The sequence below is a fragment of the Teleopsis dalmanni genome, chromosome 2 (assembly GCF_002237135.1).
Source record: "Teleopsis dalmanni isolate 2A chromosome 2, ASM223713v2, whole genome shotgun sequence".
In the NCBI taxonomy this organism is placed as follows: domain Eukaryota; kingdom Metazoa; phylum Arthropoda; class Insecta; order Diptera; family Diopsidae; genus Teleopsis; species Teleopsis dalmanni.
This window is the reverse complement of record NC_051847.1, coordinates 136,838,920-136,862,210: the sequence shown is the minus strand read 5'-3', so window position 1 is coordinate 136,862,210 and position 23,291 is coordinate 136,838,920. Positions and strand designations below refer to the sequence as shown.

Sequence of the window (23,291 nt, the reverse complement as noted above, 5' to 3'; positions counted from 1 at the left end):
ATAAATCTTCGAGTTCGCTTTCAACCCTGTCATTTTTGTTTATTGATACAATACAATATATGATCTTAAATCATACTATATTCTAACTCTCTGTTAATCTCGCTTAGCAAACCAACCTCTGCTGTGCCCATAATCTTATTAAATATTAGCAGCCATAAGAAAATAATTCTGGATACATACCTGGTTTGGATGTGGTTCGTTGTTTGTTTCTTTCAGTTTCTCCTTATTGCGACTAGTGCTTTAACATTTCATAATTAATACACTAATATATTTAAAATACTTGAAATACCTTAAATAGTTTCTCTTTCGTTAAGTGCATTTACCTTTTTGAATGTTAACCGATATAATTATAATCTTAGTCTTTACAAGTTGTTCGGCGGTGTTATGGGTTTATTGTTCTGCAATATTCTGTTTTCATCATCATGTGTTCTTTCCTCTTCTTTCTTCAATAATATTTTATTAAGATCACAACTCAAGCCATAAAGCTATTCGCGAAAACTGACAGGCTGCCACACTTAGCACTATCTTATCTCAGATTAATCACTAGCCGATCTTAGATCAGTCATAGAATAATCACGAAGCTTTTGAGGCATACCCTTCAGTAAGAACAATAGGATTCTGTAGAAACCTCCAGTTATCAAAAAGTAAAAGTACCTAGATGCACTAACTTGGAAAAGGCACAACATAAGAGAGATCTCAGGACATCTTCATATGTGATCAAAGTATTAAATTTTTTGTTGTTAAATTTTTTTTGTTTGTACAGTACTTTGAACTTGTGACGTAATAAGTCCATTGATCGTAAAAATTATATTTTGGACGTAATAAGTCCATTGATCGTAAAAATTATATTTTGGACCTTTTCACAAAAAATTATGGTCACTTAATAATAATTCAGCCCGATAGTTAAGATTATGGTTATGGTAATAGATCATGCATAAATAAAAAAACTCATAATCTAGATACCTGCAAGCGACAATGAGAAAGCCAAAATTATTCTTACAAGTAGAAGCATATCTTCGACCTTATAGGGATGGGACAAAATGATGTCTGATAATGACAACATCAGTTTTTTTAATATAATAGATTTTGATATATATGCATCCCTACAGCGTCCGCCAGTATTCTGAAGTGGTCACTAACTTTCATTATTTGTTACACGGTAATATTCGCATTTATTAGTACATTCCACTTCCTGACTGTCGAAATAAATCTTCAACTAGCAAATAATAGACTTATTTGAATTAAAAATAGGGGCTTATGTCTCAAAATCTTGTAGCCCGATGCATTCAATTGTTTCTCTGACATTCTTTCATTTATTTATTTATTTGTTCATTTGGTTTTCATATAGGTATACGAGTACAGTAAATTTATTAATATATAATATATATATATATATTAAATTACAACAATTAAGGCATTGATTCTCAGTGCTTAAAATATTATTTACAATGTTAAATCGAAAAAAAAAATAAAAAAAAAACTAAAAGTCTGTGGATGGATTATAAAAAGATTATGTACAGTAAAAATTTGTTCTATAACTCATTGAAAATTCTTGTCAGAGTTCAAAATAAATTTATAATCATCTTATTCCAAAACTATAAATTATATGTACAAAAAAAAATATTTTTTTTATTAGTTTTTACTTCTACTAAATAAATTTTATACCATATATTAATTGCTCAAAGAGCAAAATGCCAAAGCAGTCAACCCGTGAAAAAAAAGTTCGGAAAAACCCAATTCTTCCCGATTGGGACGAACTTCGTAAGCAAGTTGTGCCGTACACCTTCGTCGAAGCAAGACGCTTAAAAATTGACATATACGATGCACTAACTCAAGAACTCTACGAAAATGGATCAGTTATGGGAGGACTATTACTTTCATGCCTTATAATGAAAGAACAAAAATTATACGAAGGTCAAGCCATACACCTACGTTTCAAAGATAAACGGAAGTTCCTCATTGAATTTTTCTTCAATCTTAGAGATGGTGAGGGTGCGCTTGCAACTGACAGAGAGAAAGGAATGGAAGTATGTGCCAGAAATATGTATCGTATCATCAAACTTTTTGAAGCAAATTTGAGAAGCTATGAGTGGGCCTTTAGTGATGTATTGTCGTACGCTTTCAAAATGTGCTTGCCATTTGATGGCAAAATGAAAAACCACGAAAATTTAGTACGTGTTTTTTATAAATTCGGAAGATATTTCGGAGAAAAATGTGAGTAACCAAAATCGTGAATTTTTATGGCTTGTCAATGCTTCAATACAATCTCTAGGTGTTCATATGGACTTTTGCTCGACTGTTTTGGAAAGAGCGCAAGTTATTTGCCGTGGTGAAGATTGGCTTTCGGATGAGATAATCAATGTAGAGTTTGACATATTTTGTAGTCTACATAAGGATGTGGCTTATGCTACCGCAAATCTATTAATTTCACTGGGTAGGCAAACGGAAGACGCTGTTGAAGCCACTAGTTATGGTGCTAAAGCAGTTAGCGCTATATCAGAGAGTAAATCATTTAACATATAAAAATTGAAATATAAATAATTATATTAAATAATTTTTGTTAGTTGGTAGATACATGCATAAGGCACAATATTGTCGTACTACACTTGATTACGTTGATATACTAACAAATCACAACTACCTCGATGATGCTTTAGCTTCACTAAGCAGAATAGAGAATGACGTTAGATATTTTAGTGATCTGGAATTCGATATTTTGTGGGCACGGTTCAATTACGAAAAAGGCAGAGTTTACACGTAGTAGGTGTTGCACATATATTTTTTATTTATATTACCCTTATCATTATGGTCACTGAAACTTCTTCACTGAAACTTTTTAATGTTGATTTTGTTTTTACATTTTGTCTGTCACATAAAGTAAAAACATTTCCGAACTGGCATTGAAAACACTACACATTGGACTGGAGAAGGCTCATGAATTAAATTTAAATGATTTGGAAATTAAAGGACTTAAATTAGTGGGTGAAAATTATGGGTATTTGCAGGACTGGAGACGAGCCAGACAAACATTTGATAGAGCACGTACTTTAGCCAATGAGATCGGTGATACTTACAGCAAAACCTTAATGTATTTCTTATCGGCAAATTTAATAAAACAGCAATTTATGGCTCATTCTAAACTTCTAGTGAAGAGCCGTCGTAGATATAATCCAATAGCTTTTCATATATTCACCGAATGGAAATTTAAATCAATTTCTTTCTGGCATTACTACAGTGTAAATGATTTGAAAGAATTAATGGGTAATAGTGATTGCATAATTGATGAAACAAGGATCTACAGAAGGCTGAGGCGTACCTTATCATCTAGGGGCACTAAATCATACTAAAATTGAAATTTCATTCATATTTTTATAAAGTTAATTGTTTAATGTAGAAACAATAGAAATTTTATTTTTGCTTTAGAGATTTCTCATAAAGACAAACCAAAGTTAAAGATTAAAAATTATGTTAAAAACTTAATATATTCTTTTTAATGATTAGTTCAAAAAAAATAAAGTTTAAGACTACAATATCGCTTACCGAATTTATTGAATTCATATTATATAAATTATGAATTAATTATGAATTTACAAATTTTTATAAATTTTCACACTCATTATATAACAACCCATCAAAAAAAAAAGTTCCTTCTCAATGCATCGACTTATTTCAGTTTCAGTGCTTATCGCTGTCTGTAATTGTTATGTTACTTGTTTTTAATATAATATGGCATTTACACTAGCCTCAATATGTAATTTAATTTATATATAATTTTTTGTGTGATATATTATTAAGTTAAGTTTATAAAAGTTCCATCAGCTGCACCAATGAGCTCATTTTAATGTGAACGTTCACTCATTAATAAAAATTATTAAGTGCCTAAATGAGACGGTGTGAATGTATTACTAATTAACTTTAATTTGAGTTCATATTTTAAAAATGTGAACAAATGTGTAACAAAGTACTACCAACATGAAAATTCATGGTAGATACCATCTGAACACACCACACCTACGCATGCCCAATACGTATGCCCAACCTACGCATGTCTGTTCCTGTACGTACTTAAGTAAAAATTTACTTTAATTCTATTATTTCCGGTTTCGCACCTAAAATGCACAGCTGATTTGTGTTATACATACGAAGTTCTTATTATAAATGACTATTTAACTACGTTTTATTGTCATGAAGTGATAATTGTATGCTGATATAAATTCTAAATTAATTGAATCGAAAAGTGAAAATTATTTGAATTTAATTAATAAAGAGGCAACCACAATATATGAAGTGTTAATTTTTTATGAGATAATGGCCAGCCAAAATATAAGAATTTCTGTAAATAATGATATTGCGAAAAATAATAAAAAAAAAACAGTAAACTTCATAAACAGCGACAGTCTTAGCCATCATATATGTATTTACTTTGACAATCAGAAATAGTTGGTATCTCTAAGTCAACTCTACTGTTATCCAAATTATGCTTTTATCCTCCATATCACTACAAACCACTAATAAAGAAACATAATACAAATCCATTATCATAAATAAGATTGAAGCTAAAACAAAACACATAGCAAATTCAAAAATCATTACACTTCCTTTCAAACTAAATGATCAGTAAAAATAAAAACATATGATTTACGACTTTTAATATAAGAGTGTTCTCGTACTTAGGGAGATATTAGGGCTACTCGTAGTAAAGCTCAAGTAAAATACAAGTAAAATTTACACGAAAATTTGCTGGTGCAACGAACTTGTGTATACACAGTGTTACTCAAAGTTACAACGAGTTGCTCGTGGAACAGACCTGTTATTTTAACCTTTTATTTTACTTGACAGCTGATTTATATCAGAAGTTGCCAAAATATGTATATATAATTATACGCACGTATTAGTGTTTGAGGCATGATATACAGCTTAAAATAAGTTAGCATGATTTTATGCTGATTTTTAGTTGTATTTCTTTACCATCAATGCTCCAATAAAACACGTGCTGCGCGTCGCACTACAATGGAGCCAAATCTTAAAACTGATCTATTGTGAATGATTTTTGGAAGAAAATGGAAAACTATAGTCAGCTGTTTATTATTTACAACTGTTGCGAGTGTTTGTGAGTAAATTCAAATATTTTAACAAAGTACTTTTTTAATAAAATTTGTGAATCTTGAATTTATTCACGATCTCGTATTGCCTATATGTATATATATACCATATATAAAACGTTTTTATAAAATTCAATAAATTCAAATTTGTTTGAATTATTTTTAACTGTCATATGATTACGGGTAAAGGTGGTGATGCCACATTTTTCTTAAACAGCAAAAGTTGTTTTATTGAAGTATTCATGTCAAAAAAAAATACATCTATTACTGAATTATTGCAAGTGTTATTAGATATAATTATTGAATCTGAGATATTAATAAAATAATGCTATGATAGCAGAATAAAAACTACAGTTTCTTTCTTTCATTTTGATTTCCTTTGCATTATTGAAAATTTTTGTTTTGTTTCCTCTAAGAAAGTTGTCTTCAGAACAGATAATTTCTCTATGAAATGGTAAACAAAGTGCATTTTCTGCATGCCAAAGCATAGTAATTAAAAATATTTTATAAGAATTTCAAATACAACTTTTTTTATACCATGTAGGCAACAAAATGTAACAAACTGAGAGTAAATCAAGGTTAAATCCAGATTTAACAATCCAAAATGTGATTAGTTGATGTGAATAACAACAAATTCTTTAAATACTGAAAAACAGCGTTTTTTATAAATAATATTTCTCTTTAGGCATTTGTCGCTCTGAGCATTTGTGCCGATATGACTAAAGTTTCGATTTTTATATATTAACTATTAAAATAATTAATTGAATGTCATTAAACTCACAAGTACGGCCGTTTGCGAGTTCGAGTAAATTGATGGTAAATTGAGGGAAATAGTAAATTATGTCGGTATAACAGCGAATGTTGGTATATACCAGAATTTCGACTAGTGTAAGTTAGATGAAAATTAAGTGAATTAAGTGTTACCATTGCGAAAATTTTATAAGATGTTTAAATAAATTTAAAAATTTTAACATAAAAATAATAAATGACTGCAATCAATAAGTGTAAATAATTGGAGTGCAAAATATTGCTAGGAAATTTCAATTTACTTTATCTTAATATACTCGAACTCGCACACGGCCTACCAATTTAATTGATTATATACTTCGATGTGTTTTAAGTTAAATTTTATATTATCATATTAAAGTCAAAAGTTGTGAATACGTGACACCAATAAATTTTCAGATTCTCTACAAAAAATAATTGTGTAGAATATTATGAAATATAATTTTTTTAAAATACTAAATTTTTATTAAATAAAATATTATATTTGAATGGTAAATCTTTTATGTGAAATAAATTTTTTTATAAAAAAAAATTGGTTTTATATTATTTCAAATAAATTTTATTCGATTCAGTTTACCCATCGGAATTGTTCTATGCAATGTTGTGAGTCGTTTTTTAGCTGCATGCTCTAAAATCCACTATGTTAGTGCAAAATTGAGAGAGAAAGAGCAATTGGCTATAGCGGCAAATTTGACATTTTTGCATTTGTTACCATATCTGTCAACACGTGAGATTTCATTAAAATTCCGAAGAAAATATATTTTCATTGTTCTTATGTTACTCTTAAGGAATTGTTCAAAATAGATTTGATTAAATTGTAATACGTAATGGCTTCCGAAACATTTTGCTTGCTTGAATATAAGGATACTGATAATTGTTGTGAAGTGAAGCTTGTGCTGCCGCAAAGTTGTGAAAGCTCTAAATATAAAAAAATAGATAATGTCTGCAATTTGGACATGTACGGCCATAAACAATATATATTAATACATGTGGATACACAGCTATTCAAGTAAATTTTTCAATTATACATCAATTAATTATAATACGTTGCTGTTATTTTAGAGTGGTGGCTCCACGTCTTTTCAACCTCGAGAACCTAACAAATATTGTCATTTACTTCAACACTTCGGAGCAAAAGTTAACCTTCACATTGCCGTGCTTAATAGAAACCATTGTGAAAATTCGTGGCGTTCAAATTCATAAAGTATTTGAAGACGATTTTAATTTACTGAAATTTAAGTGTTTGACGAATTTGATCAAAATACAATTTGACAATTGCACTCAACTGAAGTCACCGGAGTCAAATTTTTATTACGGCTTTGCCAGCATGTACAACAACAATTTGAAAACTAGCGAAGTAAGAAACTAATAGAATATATATATTTAAATATCATAAATAATAATAATTTATTGCTTAGAGTGATTTAACTGCAGTTAGTTATGTGCACACACCATCATTGGTTAGTCCAATTAAACGCACTATCGATAGAGAAGTTCAAGAAATGAGTGATTTCTGCCCCGATCAGTATAAAGCCAATGCATTTGAATTATATGTTCCAGAAGGACATCCAGATCCAAAGCTTCACAAAACTGATTTCAATAGTAAGTTTAATGTAGAACGGTGCATTATTAACATATGTATATATATAAAGATATGAGAATTAGTCATACATTCAGTCAGTTTACTGAACTATATTATCGACAAAATGAATAGTATGCCTGCAGAAATTTTGTGAAGTTTACTAACAATTTAATTTGAGATCTAATAAGCTATAAATTTATAGCGCAAGATATATATACATATATATATATATATATATGTAATTGTTATATTAGTAAATGTTGCATTCTTACATACTTCCATTCTTAATGCTTTCAAATTTAACAAACCTTTTATAAACATTTATCTGAAAACAGCTTTATTATATGTTTATAATAGAGTTGTTTATATTAAAGCTTGTGCTCCATAAATTTGTATGTTTAATCTATGATTTGATAACAGTCATGAACTGTTGTGGGGGAAATCTGTTTTAGGTGCATTTTATATAATGCCGACAGCTTTATATAGTATGATATTTAGTTTGTATATTAAAAAAAATATGTTAGAACGAATAATCTGTTTAGTGAAGGTTAATTCTATTTTATTTTAGAATTTTGTACAAACTTAATATGGATTCCATTTTATAAAAAAATATTCTTATTTAACTCGATGAGTTTAATTTCAAAATTTTTGTATTTTACATTAATTCAATTGTAGTAATTGTTTTTAGGTTTAGTTTAATTAAATTTATTGCTTTTAATTTCCAATTACTTACTTTACTGTTTGAATTTGTTATTCTATTTCTTAAGCATGTTGTAAATTTTTGAAGTTAACTTTAGCTAACAAACCAGTATTATCATAGTATTGTGCAGTATATATATATAGTATATAGTCCAATATATGGTCAGTATTGTCATGTATCTTAATAATATTAAAAATTTAAATCTTTTTAATGCTGTGCTCTATTAATATGCTTCTTTGTTTTATTAAATAGACTTTCGCATCCATATTTATATGTATTTTATTTATATTTTTATTAATTATAATGCTAGTCGGTATATAGATGAATACATATTTAACTCTTTTTGTTTTAAACATACTCGTCGAATTTTTATAGAAGTTTTGGGAGTTATTCTATTTTAATCCGTTGTAACATATATCAATACATATATATATTGATATATTTATGTATACTACAATATACAAATATATATACATCCAGCTCAAAAAGTATCCGGATTTTGTAAATAAAACACACAAATTTAAATTTTATTCCAAATTTATTTTATCTCATTCAAAATATGCTCCTTCTGAAGCGATATACATATGCCAACGCTTAACCCAATCTTCCATACACTTTTCGTAGGCCCGTGCAGGTATGTTGCTTCGTTCCTTCGACGAATTCTCTTTTACCGAATTACTCGACTCAAAACGCGAAGGGGCAATTTGAGTTTCAGGAATAGGAAAAAGTCACACGGCGCCAGATCTGGCGAATATGGTGCCTGAGCGATGACAGTGGTGCCGTGTTTGGTCAAAAAATCGCATACAACAAGAATTTTCCATAGTAAAAATCGCTAAATGCACTTGAGGTAGTCCCACATAAACAGCTGCTGTAAACAAACTAATTTACAGATGGCGCTCAAATTTGTACCATATGTCAAGAAAGGGTGTACCTACATAACAAACTTTATATATAAAGTTGGCACATATTTGCTATGTACATTATTAGATAATTGCCTTAAACTAGTAAGTACATATTAAACACACTTTTTCGATTTATAACATAACCTATACTGAAGTATATAACGGTTTGAAATATATTAAATGTGATAAAGCAAGTTGTAATGATTTTTTATCTTAAATATAAGTGATAAACACTAATTTGAGTAGAAAGTACTTCCGAAAGTAGAGAGAACAAAAGATTTTAATATGTCTTAACTACCACCAAAATTTGGCAGGAGGTGGTGGCATTTAAACTAATATCCAGGTTACTCAAGTTTCATCAAGCAAATAAGAAAAATGTTATATTTTTCTAACATAATATTGTATTCCTAGTATAAACACATATTTCAGATCTCGATTTCACACAGTGGTTTACAAATAAGGTTTTAGCCATACTATATACTTGCAGGTCATAATTATTTGTTAGTTGTTGATCCTGTCTCTTGATCTGATATTGTTATATGTGCTAATATAAGAAGTATAAATATTGATTGTAAGGTTACCAACAACATAAGCAATATCATTAGAGGAGTACAAGACCAGTACCTCGAGTAATCAACATTTAAAATCTAATATTTGGATCAAACACTATGTTTGAGTTGTTAGAAGTCGGACAAAGTTTTATCATGAAAGAAATTACAAAGGTGTATAGATTGGTTAGGAACAGCTAGGTAGAGGTAGAATACTTTCTTGTTTTCGAACAAGAATGGATTGCGGTTGAGTGGATCTTCGTCCTGTTACCATCCATCATGTTCTACGAACGACAATACCAGCAAGTACGTGTTTTGACATGTGTGTATTGTTAGAGATTGCATTTCATGGGTGTAAGAGAAATAATTGAATCCTGATATATAAAAATTTTCTCTTATCATATCTATCGTCAAAATTTTATTTCATCAAAATCAATTATAAATTTAACTTCGTTTTTTAAAAAGAAGATCACTACTATGTGGATTATACTAACATGTAGAACATAATTTTATGCTAAAGTGAAAAATTTCAATGTAATAATTGTACAATTTGTGTGATATTTTAAGAAACTCCCTTATCTAAGGAGGAAACCATTGCCATATGTGATATATACGAAACTCCACTTCCTCTAATAACAAATTCCACAGAAGTTGATTGTGGTTTGATAAGCATTTTATTGGCCATTTGTTATGATGTACGGTAAGTATTTCTGTTTTATTCATTTCTAAATAAAATAAGTATAAATGTTGACGTTATTTCTTTTTTTAGTATCACTGCAGATGATCCAACATGTGATAGTGCACGTACCCGCTCTATCTTAGCTCCAGTATTATGCTACTTCGAACCGTTTTATTCGATGAAAGATGTTGTCGTTAGTTTTTTACGCCGCACACTCATATATACATATTACAGAAATTATGAATTGAGTCGCATGTGCCTAAATGATGCCGTTGATGCCATAACGAAGAAACCAAGTTGGATATTAGCACAACTGATAGTGACACACAATTTGTTTTTGGAAGACATAGATAGTCGCGATATATATAATTTATATTACATGCGTCATTATATAAATTATTTGAATGATAAAATTAAAACGAATAACAGTGATTATTTCTATGTTTTATCAAGAAATTTGAAAAACGTTGTGGTTGGTTTGTCCATGAAAATGTTAGGGCTAGATTTAATCGATTTGGAACTTCAAATTGTAAATGAATTAATGAAGGATTTTGAATTTGGCAGTCGAAATAATAGTGAAGAACGAAATCAAGTGGAAGAACAACATTTAAGCTTATCACATAACAGTATTACAGATGATGAAATTGAAGATAACGATGATGATGATGAAGATGATGATGATGATGATGACGATGATGAAGAAGACGATGAAGACAATACTTTTACAGACGATGATACCGATATAGAACATGAAGTTGCTGAAGAAGAAATTGAAGATGAGGCTGAAGGTGAAGCTGATACTGAAGATGATGCTGACGGTGAGGGTGATGTTGATGGTGAAGACGAAGAAGACACTGAAGAGGCTGAGGAAGCCGAAGACGAAGACGACGAAAATGTTGACTCTATTGTAGATGTTGAAGATGATGATGATGATCTAGGTATTGAGGAAGAAGAGGAAAGCGATGAAGAATATTTAGACCTTACCGATTATGTTAGCAGCACCGACGATGATAATAACAACCCGGACAGTGCTGAAACACACATAAGAAATTACCAAGTTAAGGGTTTAACAGAGGCAAAACAAAAAAAAATGGATGGCAATCAAAAAAATTCAGATTCTTCAAATAATAAGTGATAATAGCTAAATATACAGGTTCATATTTACAAATAAGGCTGTTATTGAAAAATTTCTAAAATATTACAATTATTTCTAGTATGTTTTTTTTATAAAGAATTGTATATATTGTATACATAAATTTGAATTAGAGTATTGGAATTATAATGTTTAGTGATTATTTTTTTTTTGTGTTGTTGAACATCACACCTGAAAATTCTATCAAATTGTGAAATGCTTCTGTTATAAGTTTAGTGAAGTATATTTTCGAGATACTTTTTGTTTGTAATAATAAAAAAAATTTGGAACAATAAATTCAAATTTAATATTAAATTAAATCAAGAAATTTAACAATTAATGTTAACAATTTTGATAAGTGTTAATTATGTATCGTTTTTTGTACTAAACAGTTATGCTAATTATGTATTGTGCTGAATATTTGTGCTAAATAATAAGATATGAGATGAAAACTACTACCTCAAAAAGTTTCGGTATAAAGTATATATCGATTATATTTTTGACTAATATGCATCGAGTAAATATTTTAGTTAAATAAGTAAACATTTACTGCTAAGAGTAGTTAAATATTAAATTTATTAAACTATAGTTTAATAAAAAATATTTATTAAGCTTATAACGAACATGAAAATGAAAAAAATGAAGAGAAATAAACGCATTTTTGTTTTAAAAGTTATTTTTTATTATTTATTTAAATAAGTTTAATATTTATACATAATTTAAACATAAGCATTCAGAGCAATTGTTATTTATATTGAGAATATAAGAAAAAAATCATTTCTCGTCCTAAGACGAATTTTTTTATAGTATGTATATATTTTTTATTTACAAGTTAATTAAATTTTCTGCCTGCCTTGTGTAAAAGTGTGTAAAATGCTAGAGTGGTTCTAATTGTAGTATATTCGTAGAACCATATAGATTTCACACTCTTTGGTTTAGACAGCATAAGAAAAATTATTATTTAAATTTATTTTTAAAATAAAAAAAAAAAAATAAACAAAAAAGCATATAATGAAAACTTAAAGCTAATGTCTTCTTTATTTCGTATGTTTCTTCTAACTTAGACTTTTAAAGAAATGGCTTTCATTGAATTAGATATTTTTTATGTATAGGATTTTTTTTTCGAAACTAACACACACTGAATGTCAATTTGAAATTAATATAATGAAAGTGTTTTATATACATTTTTATTTTTGATAATACATATATACCATAGGACTGACTGACGTTTTAAACTCGAATATTACATTATGTAAAACAAAGAATTAATATATATAATTTAAATTGTTATATATATAAATATTCATTATATGAAAGAAGATATATTTATTAAAAAAATCTCTTTGTATTGAGGAGTAAAAAGATTAAACTCTTCAATTAAATTCAGATTCTGTTTTCATATTCAGATTAAATTAAAATCAAAACACTTGCATCATTTAATTTTCAAATTTTGGCATTGCCTATCAAATGAAATTTTGTCACTTTAAAACTTAATTATGGTTTCACCAATTTTTATGTAATTAATTATGCAAAATTACTAAATATTTACAAAAGCAAAAAGTAAAAAATGAAAAACAAATAATAATATTTTAAAATAAAAAAATAAAAATTATATCGAGTACAACTAGTATTTGAGTTCCCCTAAAAGCGTTTGCAATGTTTCGGCAATGCAAGGGACTTATCCTGTAAGCTGCTACAGATCTATAACGAATTTATAAAATAAGTTAATATTCACGTAAACTTGAATTAATAAATTGTTAAATTACTCATAGTCTCTTGTTGTATTTCCACTTTGTAGGAAGGATTATCGTAGGCAGCATCACTCTTACGTGGAGGCGTTATGGAAGCAGTCTGATGTACACGCCTTCTAGACAATATCAGTAACAGAACAAGTGTAGACATTATCGCTAAAGCAGCCACTACTGAGACAACGACTAATGTTCCATAGTAATCACCAGTTGGTTGATCTATACCAGCTGTTAATAATTTTCCTGTGGAGAAAAAAGCAATGGATATTAAACTTTATAAGGTAAGAATAATAGTGGAAGAAGTGGAAGAAACACAAGCGAATTAATATAAAATCTTTTCTATATGTAAAAAAGATCATATAATATTAAAAAATGGAATTACTTATACTAAGGATTGCAAAAAAAAAAGGAAATAGGTAAAATCCTATTGAACTGGTATTGTATACAACAATAAGAGTTCTGTATTACTTGTTATTGGAATAGTAGTTGGGTTATACTAACTTTGCTTTCTGCTAAATTACTTGAAATTTATAATATATAGCAGTTATTTATAATCAAATCGGATATAAAGTAACCTAAGAGGTCTATTATGTATTTTAACGCTACTATATAATTTAACTAATTACTAATTTTGAAAATCGCTGCAAACTACAAAATATATTTTAAAATATTACCACTATCCTTGAAGTACACATATATTCTTTCGAAAACATTAAGATCTTTAAAATTTGAAGTTACTTTATATTAATATACTTCTACAAAAAATTTTACTAAACTTACCAGTTTTACCAGGTATAGCTGACCCACCAGTTTTAGTTACAAAATTAACTACATTACTCTTTTTAATATTGCCATTTGTCAAGTATACTTCCAACCATAATCTATAACTAGTAGCTGGTTTTAAGTCCATAATTAAAGTGCCAGTAGTACTATCACGTTTTGCCACCTTAAAAACGCTCGAATCCTCCTTACCAGCATCACTTTGGTAGATGGCACGATAAATATTAACAAATTTATCTTCCGGATATGGTACTCCACTCCAAGATACTTCCACACTCTGTGATTTTATCTTAGTTACATTAACCATTATATCAAAACCGTAAACATCGACCTTTGGTGCGGTGCGTACTTTAATCATATGACCTGCAAGCATTTCTGCACCATGTCCCGTTAATGGTATATAATACAAACCGATTTCGTAACCTGTATCAGCTTGTAAATTTTCTAATGTATATGCGGTTAATGAACGATGAACTAAAGGTGTTGAAGAATATATCATGCCAGCAAGTTCCTTATAACGCAATTGTATGCCATCAACATATTCTAATTGCTCATCAGATAATTTCTTCCAAGTAAGTTGTAAAAATGTTGAGTTAGTCTCACTTACATTCAATTCAGGATCTTCAACATTTTTGAATATATCTTGGAAATCTGGTCTATAATCAGACACATGTGGTGGTGGAGTTATCAGACGATCAGCTGGTGTCTTAACTGTGTACACAGAGCTTGTAGGCTGCGTTTCCAGTTCTGAATTTCTAAGTATCAATGTAATTTTTACTTTATATAGGGAATTTGCTTCCAATCCGGGTAGATCAAATTCCATTTGTGAAGTAGCAATTAGATCTTCTGGTGGTGCAAAGATTTGTTGTTCCCATTTTGTCGTATCGTTGCTGGGTCCATTTGTATAACGCAATTCAACACGTCCCTGTAAGTTAACATAGACTGGTGGAACTGTAAAGACTATCCGTACAGTATGCGCATTTATGGCTTCTAATGTGAGCACTTCAATGCCAGTTTGAAGATTGTTGAAACCTAAGAATGTTTAAAAGAGGAAAGTTCAATTAAACCGTTATTTGTTCTTCGAATGATTGGAATAGTAAAGTAGAGTTATTATACTTCATAATGGCTTCATTTGAAAATCATTTATTTTCCGAGAAATAAATTTATATTGAGAGCATAAAAATTTTGTAAATTTAATTTTAAGAATGGAGTTTAATAGTCCTTAAATCCATTTACAGATATATGTATATATCATATTTAATATGGAATATTTTGTTTTTTATTTATATTTTATAAAAGATATCACTCACTCTCATGCTTTAATTTTAAATTCGGAATATATATTTTATATATGATATAAAATACATATATATTTTATGATATAGATAACACCATTTCATAAAAATTTTTCTAAGACATTCGTTTTAATCTACTGTTTAAATATTTATATTCATCGCGTCATTTTTTTTTAAACTTCTAACTATTTTCGTTTCTATTAATCATAAGGAAACACAATTAACTTTGTTCTCCAGATCATAGAGAGTCTAAATGCCAGACACATTTAAACTCCAGAGACTTTTATAATTATAACTAAAAATGAGATTTCTACCGAATATAGAAAGTTTATAGTTTTTATATATATTTATATATATTTGTATTTATATATATATAAAAAAATGTTTATATTTTATAGTTAAGGAAAATTACTTATTTTCATCCCGATTAAGAGTAGGAATTTTATAATAAAAGAAGATTTTCAAATTTGATCCATTATTTATCTGAATAATGTTACTGTTATTTTTTGACTATATACGGTAATAATAAATTATATAAAATAAATTTTTGTTAAAGTTATAATAACAAAAGTCTACAAATATGTGTAAATAGTTCTACTTATATTAGTAAATTGTATAGCAGAGTGTAGAAGAGACAGGTATGCAAAAGTGTTGAGTTAAGTATGTACTGCTGTATGAATATCTAAAATTTTTAGATCAATTGGCGAGTATACCTTCATTGTTAGTTTTCATTGTTATTTAGTTAGTTCAGAATCCGTCACCAAAATTTAATCTTTTTAAAAATATTAAGAAACAATGTAATACAGCAATATGTATAGATAGTCTATAAAACATATGAAATGAGAATAGGTACATATGAACTATTTATGTGACTAATATTGTAGAATATATATGCATGTATGCTCAACCTGTTTGAGATGGTCTCGTACCGACTATAGGTAGTACACCGTGTTCCGAAGATTGTGCAGTCAAACCCACAACTGCAGGTGTGGTTGAAGTAGAAGCAGCACTTTGCGCCGTTTGTAGTGTTGGTGTCTGGTTGTGATGCCTTATGGGTGCCCCTAAACCAGGTATGATCTGATAACCACCATATGAAACTGGTTGACCATCTACAATTGCAATACCATGTGGTGGCGGCGGTGGTGGCAAACCACTGTGTACAATTGGTACATATTGTGGATGCGTAGGCAACTGTGTATTTGCTCCACTAACGTTACTAGGTCCCTGTGCAATATATGGGCCTTGTGGATGGGCATTAGCTTGCAGGTGTTGCAATATATGTTCAATGTGTACATGTGGCGGTATATTTGGATTACCTTTACCACCAACAGAATTCACATTTATTGGCGCACCAGCACCAATTATATTAAATAAATCAGATTGACTAGTTGGTGGTGGTGGCGGTTTACCCTGTGGTATTCCATTTGGATTCACTTCATATTGTTCATATGGATTAAAATCCTCATAATGGTCTTTATTGCTGCCGACAGGATTAAAGTAACCGTAAGGTCCAGGTTGCCGATGGGTGGGCAAATTTTGATTGTAATGCACACTATCGTAGGGAGATATGCCGTGACCGAAATGTAGCGGTATAAAACCTGGTCCCGGCTCATCGTGCTCTTGCGGTTCATGCACATCATATTTAATATCGTTCTGTTGTGGTTTCACTACCTGCACCGGCTTTTTTGTAGGTTTTTCGTGTTTCTCAGGTTTCACCTCAACATAGGTGGGTACGCCTTTTGGTGGCTTGCCATCAAATGTGGGGTAAAATGCATTTACCGGCTTTTTTCCTGGAGGTTTGTTGTCAATAACGTCATTTTTACTGTTATTATTAAGTGTTGCTGATTCTGTGTTGATGCCGCAGATTTGTTGTTGTTGTTCATTTAAAATTATTTACAGATATTTTTTGGAAGTTTTTTTTATAAAAATGATTTTTTAGCGAATTTTAGCGTAAATGCGGGTGCACATTTATATGAAGCACATTAAAAATAAAAGAGAAATTAAAATATAAAAGAAAATTATAATGAAATTAAAATAATTATTTTTATGATTTAATTGAAATAAAAACAAAACACATAAATACTAAGATATGTTCAGTCTTTGTTTCTGGTAATGATACTATACTCTTGCTGCTTCAGTTCAGAGTATTCGAATCTTGTGGTATGATTGATGAAATCGTGATTTTTATTAACAATAATGATGAAGAAAATTAATAGATTTAATAGAATCACTGTAAAATTATAATACACATGCGCATAAATCTTAGCATCTGATTTTTTAAGAAGTAGCCAATAGCTTTACATTATCTTATATACTGCTAATATCTCTTAAAATTGTCTATTATATTTTTGCGATACCCACAATTAACTATAACTTACTTACTAAAATTGGGATTTTAAATTGCAATTTTAAGTTAAAGTCGTTTCAAAAATTTTATTGGTTTCAGTATTCAAAGTATCTGTTAAATTCTTTTTGTTTTAATTCCTAAAATATGTTAATAATATATGTACAACACAAAAAAAAATATCCTATTCATCCTATTAGCCTACCATTAGTTTATCTATATATATGTGAGCAGACGTTTTCACAAGTGAAAAAATTAGTGTTTAGGAATATTTTCTCAATATTAAGAATTTGTTTTTTTAGATCTTCCCTCGAGTTTCAGCGCATAATAACAAAGTCATTTTTAATGTTACTTTAATATCAAATTGAAAATATATTGTAATATATTATATATTGACAGTTATATATAATATGATAATATGATATATATATATATATATTATATATATATTGACAGTTTAAATATGAACGCTGCTGGTAACAGCACTAAAGAACTAACACTAAAAAGATATACCTTATAATGTCATATACCATTACCTCCGATGGTACCCATGGATTTTAGCGTGTAATTCCTTCGAATTTGTATTTATATATATTCTTTTTTGTTATATACAGGGATAGGCAATTGAAATGTTATCAACTACATAGAGGTATATCAGTCAAACTAATATTTCCAACAACGTGAAATTCATAAGAATTATAGTTGTTTATATTGTTCACAAGCTAAGAAACAAAAGTTACTCGAAATGGAATTCAACGTAATAGTATGATTGCGTTATATTTGGTTGGAAAATCGCAATCAGCTGTTTATGAGTTCATGAGTTTAAACACTAAGTGAATAAAATGCTTGTGTATCGTACCATAAATCTTCATAATAGTGCAGACAGCGTCGCCAAACGAAGAAAAAAACAGGAATATCAATGCTTCAGATAGTGAAAAATCGACTTGAACGAAATCCAGTCGTAGTGGTAATTGAATGGTTAAAGAATTTAAAATATTCCAGTGAAGCATCCGACGCATATTCGAAAATAAGCTCAAGGTAAAACCTTACAATTTCCAAAAGGCACAAGATCTTGCACCGCAGCCACAAAAAGTTAGACTCGAAAGAGCAAAGGAGTTGTTACGCTTGCACGAACGTGGCGAATTTCAAAACATTGTATTCTCTGATGAGAAAAATTGCCCTATTGAGCAGTTCATAAACTCTTAAATTGATCGTGTTTATTAAACTGAACGCAGTTCCGAAAATTTGAATAACTTGAAGTAATTTTCCATCTCATGTAGTGGTATGGGTAGCTGTGACTGCCGATGGTTGCTCTCCAATCATTTTCATCTAGCCTGGTGTCAAAATGCGACTAATTATCGGAAAAATATTTTAGAAGTTACATTAGAGCCGTGGGCACGCAAACATTTTGGTCGTAAACCATTGACGTTCCAACAAGACTCGGCACCAGTCTTGGTCTCATAAATCTCTTGGAAATCAAGAATGGTTAAAAAATCATATTCCCATTTCGTCCGCACAATGGCTTTTTAATTCGCCAGATGTAAATCAGATGGACTACTCTAACTGAGTTGTTTTAGAGAGCAAGGTGAGGAGTAAAAAATATGCCAGTATGGATACGCTAAAGAAAGCCATTGTTCAAGAATGGGTGAAACGTCATTTTTTAAACGTTTGAAGGTCATAGTCAAAGCGAAGGCAAAAGGTGGTCGCATTGAGCTAGAGTAAATGGATTCTGAAATTTTGATTATTTCTACAAATTTTTATATTTCGAATCAATAAAAAATAAGTTCACTCAAAAAATATAAGGTCACTTAAATAGGTAACGCTTTAATAGGTCTAACCCTGTACATATGTAAATTGATTTATTTCAAAACATTTCAAGTTTTCATATGATGTTCGCTAGATACCACTGTCATTCTTTTTAAACATTTGTGGTTTCAGGTAATAACAGTTATCATTTATTATACAAACACACAGTATACAGTATTAAAACTCTTTATAACTATTTATGTTTTCTGAACATATAACACTAATAAAATCGATTCGGCAAGGGGCGCCAATGTGGAAATAAAACTAGATTGAAATGTAATTAAATTCAATAAAAATACTACTTTTATAAAAAATTGTGTAGATTAATCACATTTTTTTATAAATATTTTATAAATTCACATTTTTATCATATTTTGTAAAAAAATACAATTGTACAAACAATACAAGTATTGTACATTAGGACGAATGACATCCTAAGGGACCTCAAGATTGATACGATAAAAAATACATAAAGGATAGAGCCTTGAAATTATTTAAAAAAATTTACAGACCAACACCGCGTTATCGAATCTCAGAATGGTTACAGTATCCTCGGGGAGGTATGCAGATCTGAGGTCAATTATTGCTTAGTCTGATGAAGTGATAAACAATAATCCAGTCAACGCGTAGAGAAGGGTTTTGAAGAAACCTCGCAGTTAATAGAAAGTAAAAGTGCTTAAGTGCACTGATTCAACTAACTTCATCATAATATCAAAAGTATTGAATTCGTTAGTGTGCTTTACATTGATAACGTCCATTACATTACATTATTTACTAAATACCAGTATTATTTTCTGTTCTGGAGTTATAAGTTAGTCCTTTTTTTGGACTATTCCTTTAAAGTTTTTATAACAGATTTTTATAATCTATTGCATTAGAACCTTTGTTAATATATACCAATACCAATCACTTGATATACAAAATTTTATTATAACTAAAACTGCCCAACTAATTCGTCCTAAGATCTATAATAATGGATTTAATACTAAAAAACACTTAATATGTGTTCAGACTGAATACAAAAATGTCTAATAAACCATTAAATGGGTATAAAATAATTTCCCTCGCACTATTTGAAAAGCCTGTTACGTATATTTTGTGAACCATATTTTCAACCGTACTGTATTAGTTAAATAATTATCCGAAATAAATTCTGTTATTCTTATTATTGTATTTTTGGTGTTAAATGATTTTTGTTGCATTAAAAAAAATTACAAATTTAAAATGAAAAGCTTTGAGCCATGCAATTATGGTACGCTGTAGCCTAAGCCTGAGTTAAAAGTGGGTTAATCCTTATAAAAACATATCACATAAATCAACTAATTTGTGCTTTACATATCCTTAAAATAATACTAAATTGTATTTACCGTTATGATCTATAGTTTCAAGACTGTGCTGTATAAGTGGCGCTTCAGTATTGCCGCCTAATTTTGGCGCTGTATTAGCACAGGACCAATGCTTGCAACATTCATCATCGGGTATGGGTAAGAGACGTGCTTGTGCTGGATGGCAAGGTAAATCACTTGGTGGTAAAGCAAGCACTGGTGGACAAGCAGGACGGCACTCAACTTTACCATTTTCACAATAACAATGTTGTTCACAACCTAATGTCAAAGTGGATTGCAAACCCAAGGTTAGTTGTTGCTGTACTCTAAATGTATGTTATGGCAAAAGCAGTTACTAATTTCTAAATCTTACCTGTTAGATTTGTTGGTATGGGTGACCAATTTTCAAACATATGTCCTTGATATGTACATGTACCATTATCAACGCAACGCATACTATCCGGACAACAGGAGGGTGGAGTTGGTTTAAAATTAGCTGGCACCGGTTCCCAACGTAGACAATGTGGGTTTACTACATCCAAAGCAAAAGTGGATGGACATTTCAATTTAGCGCAATGTACACCTTCCTTTGCGCAAATACATAATTGTTCGCAACCATCGTAAAATTGTTCATCCTTCTTATATTGTTTATCCTTGAAAGTGCAAATGTCTTCACTTGAATCAATGGCGGTAAAATCGGCACTGTTATTATCGCGTGCCTCTTCAAAACCGTAGTGATCATCGCCGATTGTGTTCTGTGCTGCTGGTGGCGAAGGTGTTTGTTCATGATCATCTAGAGTAACATCACAGAATTCTAATTGACAACATACATCCTTGGGATCCTTGACAAATACACATTTATCAACGCGTGTATGATTGCGTACAGGACAACGTGATTTACAATTCATAACGCCATCTTCGTCGCAATGGCAAATTTTTTCACAGCCGATTTCGAGGCGTTCACGGAATTTGTAGGTGCCACCATTGAAATGGCAATCGGGACGTGATTTTTGCATTGAAGCTGCATGATTTCACAAGAAGTGTTTAATTTGCGTGTAAAATGAAATAAAATGATTAGTGAGTTTCTAAAGCGTGTTTCGAAATGAAATACTTAGGATTTTTATAAATCGTTATAAATGATTTTTGGCCAAAATCGGTTATATATATTTGTTATATAAAAATTTTCAAAATTTTGAATATTGTTTGTGTGAAAGCAACAAAGTTTTTGAAATTGAAATGAAATTACAAAAAATAGATACTAACATTTCTACAATAGTTTTGAAATTTTTAATAAAAACATTTAATAATTTAACTACTTGTATTTTACTATATATGATAATGAAATGAAATAAGTTATGACTTTATCGTATGCGATCCACAATTTTATCAAAAATAGAGCAACTGACAGTTTCTATGTAACATATAGATATGACATATTGAAGATATGAGTAGGGTGGTATATAAGAACTACTTTTACATTCTGTGTATAATTTCAAAGAAGTGAAAAAAAATCAAAACCAAATGATATGTTCATATGTTCATATTAAATATATTTCTAGGATTCGACTACCTTCTCTTCTCTTCTTTCTTTATTAATGTTTATTTACGTGCGCAAATTATCTTACTTCACAAATCACTATTCACATTAGATTAGTACAAGGGAAGTACGTTATGTATAGACCACTGTATATCAACAGAACGTATTGCTCTTATAAAAGCGTGTTTTATTCGTTCTAGTTGCGTATACAAATAAATTTCTTTCTACAATTATCAAATTTCTTTCTTTTATTACATATTTGTCTATTAAATACCATGATTTTGACACTTTCCAATAGATCATTATGATCCAATAGATCATAAGAACATATTTGCAACCCATTTATCAAGCTTAGTATCTATGCTGGAAGGAAATTTTTATATTCGAAGGCAAATACGTATTATTTTCGAATTTCGTCTGTAAATTAAAACCTCTATGTGCTAGTAATAGTTTACATAAAAATTTGCCAAAGTCTAGTCAGTAGTTAGTACTTACTAACTACTGTCCTTTTCTCCTAGTGGAGAATAGGACCTCAAGTATAGAGTCAGTATAGATGTTGGAAAAGTATTCCATTGTTATCGATGTTTGATTAGCGCAAGTATACTTAAATTCGGACAATTGAATCGAATACTTTAAATGTTCGAAAATTATCGCAAAGCTCATTTGTGTTTATTTTTTGGACAAAAGCAAATGCTCGAATGAATATATATGGGTATATGACATTCCAATATTTTCGATCATCTCGCTGTACTCTAGGTATATATACAAACATAAAAGTGAACATCAGATAATTAAACTTTATATATAATATATACTATAATATAATTATTTTTTATTTAGTGTTTGACTATAGATACTTTTATTATTTGCTCTTTGCTTCACGTGTATTACTATGGTACTCGCGCCTATATATCATTCGTCATTTGTCCTATTTTATAAGAATATATATTAATCCTAAACACAATATATTTTCATAAAAACTAAATAAACCTTCCTTATATAATACTGAAACTTTTTTGATTTCA

At 29.6% G+C, this 23,291-nt stretch overlaps 3 protein-coding genes across 6 annotated transcripts in view; 2 read left to right on the top strand and 1 right to left on the bottom strand.

The window, feature by feature from the left end:
- The first annotated feature begins 1,622 nt into the window (after nt 1–1,622).
- On the top strand, nt 1,623–3,470 carry LOC119685758. The gene is made up of 4 exons (XM_038100138.1): nt 1,623–2,214; nt 2,273–2,503; nt 2,565–2,760; nt 2,879–3,470. Exons 1-4 carry the CDS (start codon nt 1,692–1,694, stop codon nt 3,345–3,347), a joined length of 1,419 nt encoding a protein of 472 aa, XP_037956066.1. The 5' UTR covers nt 1,623–1,691; the 3' UTR covers nt 3,348–3,470.
- A 2,955-nt stretch (nt 3,471–6,425) lies between these two features.
- On the top strand, nt 6,426–11,687 carry LOC119685757 (protein SHQ1 homolog). The gene is made up of 6 exons (XM_038100137.1): nt 6,426–6,615; nt 6,677–6,897; nt 6,951–7,245; nt 7,307–7,490; nt 10,188–10,320; nt 10,390–11,687. Exons 2-6 carry the CDS (start codon nt 6,716–6,718, stop codon nt 11,432–11,434), a joined length of 1,839 nt encoding a protein of 612 aa, XP_037956065.1. The 5' UTR covers nt 6,426–6,615; nt 6,677–6,715; the 3' UTR covers nt 11,435–11,687.
- A 1,305-nt stretch (nt 11,688–12,992) lies between these two features.
- Nucleotides 12,993–23,291, bottom strand: part of LOC119685750 (putative epidermal cell surface receptor) — a 67,085-nt gene continuing 56,786 nt past the window's right edge. Inside the window, exons 4-9 of one of the 4 annotated variants that reach the window (XM_038100124.1) lie at nt 21,103–21,750; nt 20,772–21,008; nt 16,163–17,101; nt 13,960–14,991; nt 13,198–13,422; nt 12,993–13,132 (exon numbers count right to left, since the gene is read on the bottom strand). In XM_038100124.1, coding sequence (XP_037956052.1) covers nt 13,125–13,132; nt 13,198–13,422; nt 13,960–14,991; nt 16,163–17,101; nt 20,772–21,008; nt 21,103–21,750 — 3,089 coding nt within the window. In that variant the 3' untranslated portion in view covers nt 12,993–13,124. The remainder of the gene's footprint in view (nt 13,133–13,197; nt 13,423–13,959; nt 14,992–16,162; nt 17,102–20,771; nt 21,009–21,102; nt 21,751–23,291) is intronic. The other 3 variants (XM_038100125.1, XM_038100127.1, XM_038100126.1) reach the window with 3 other exon arrangements.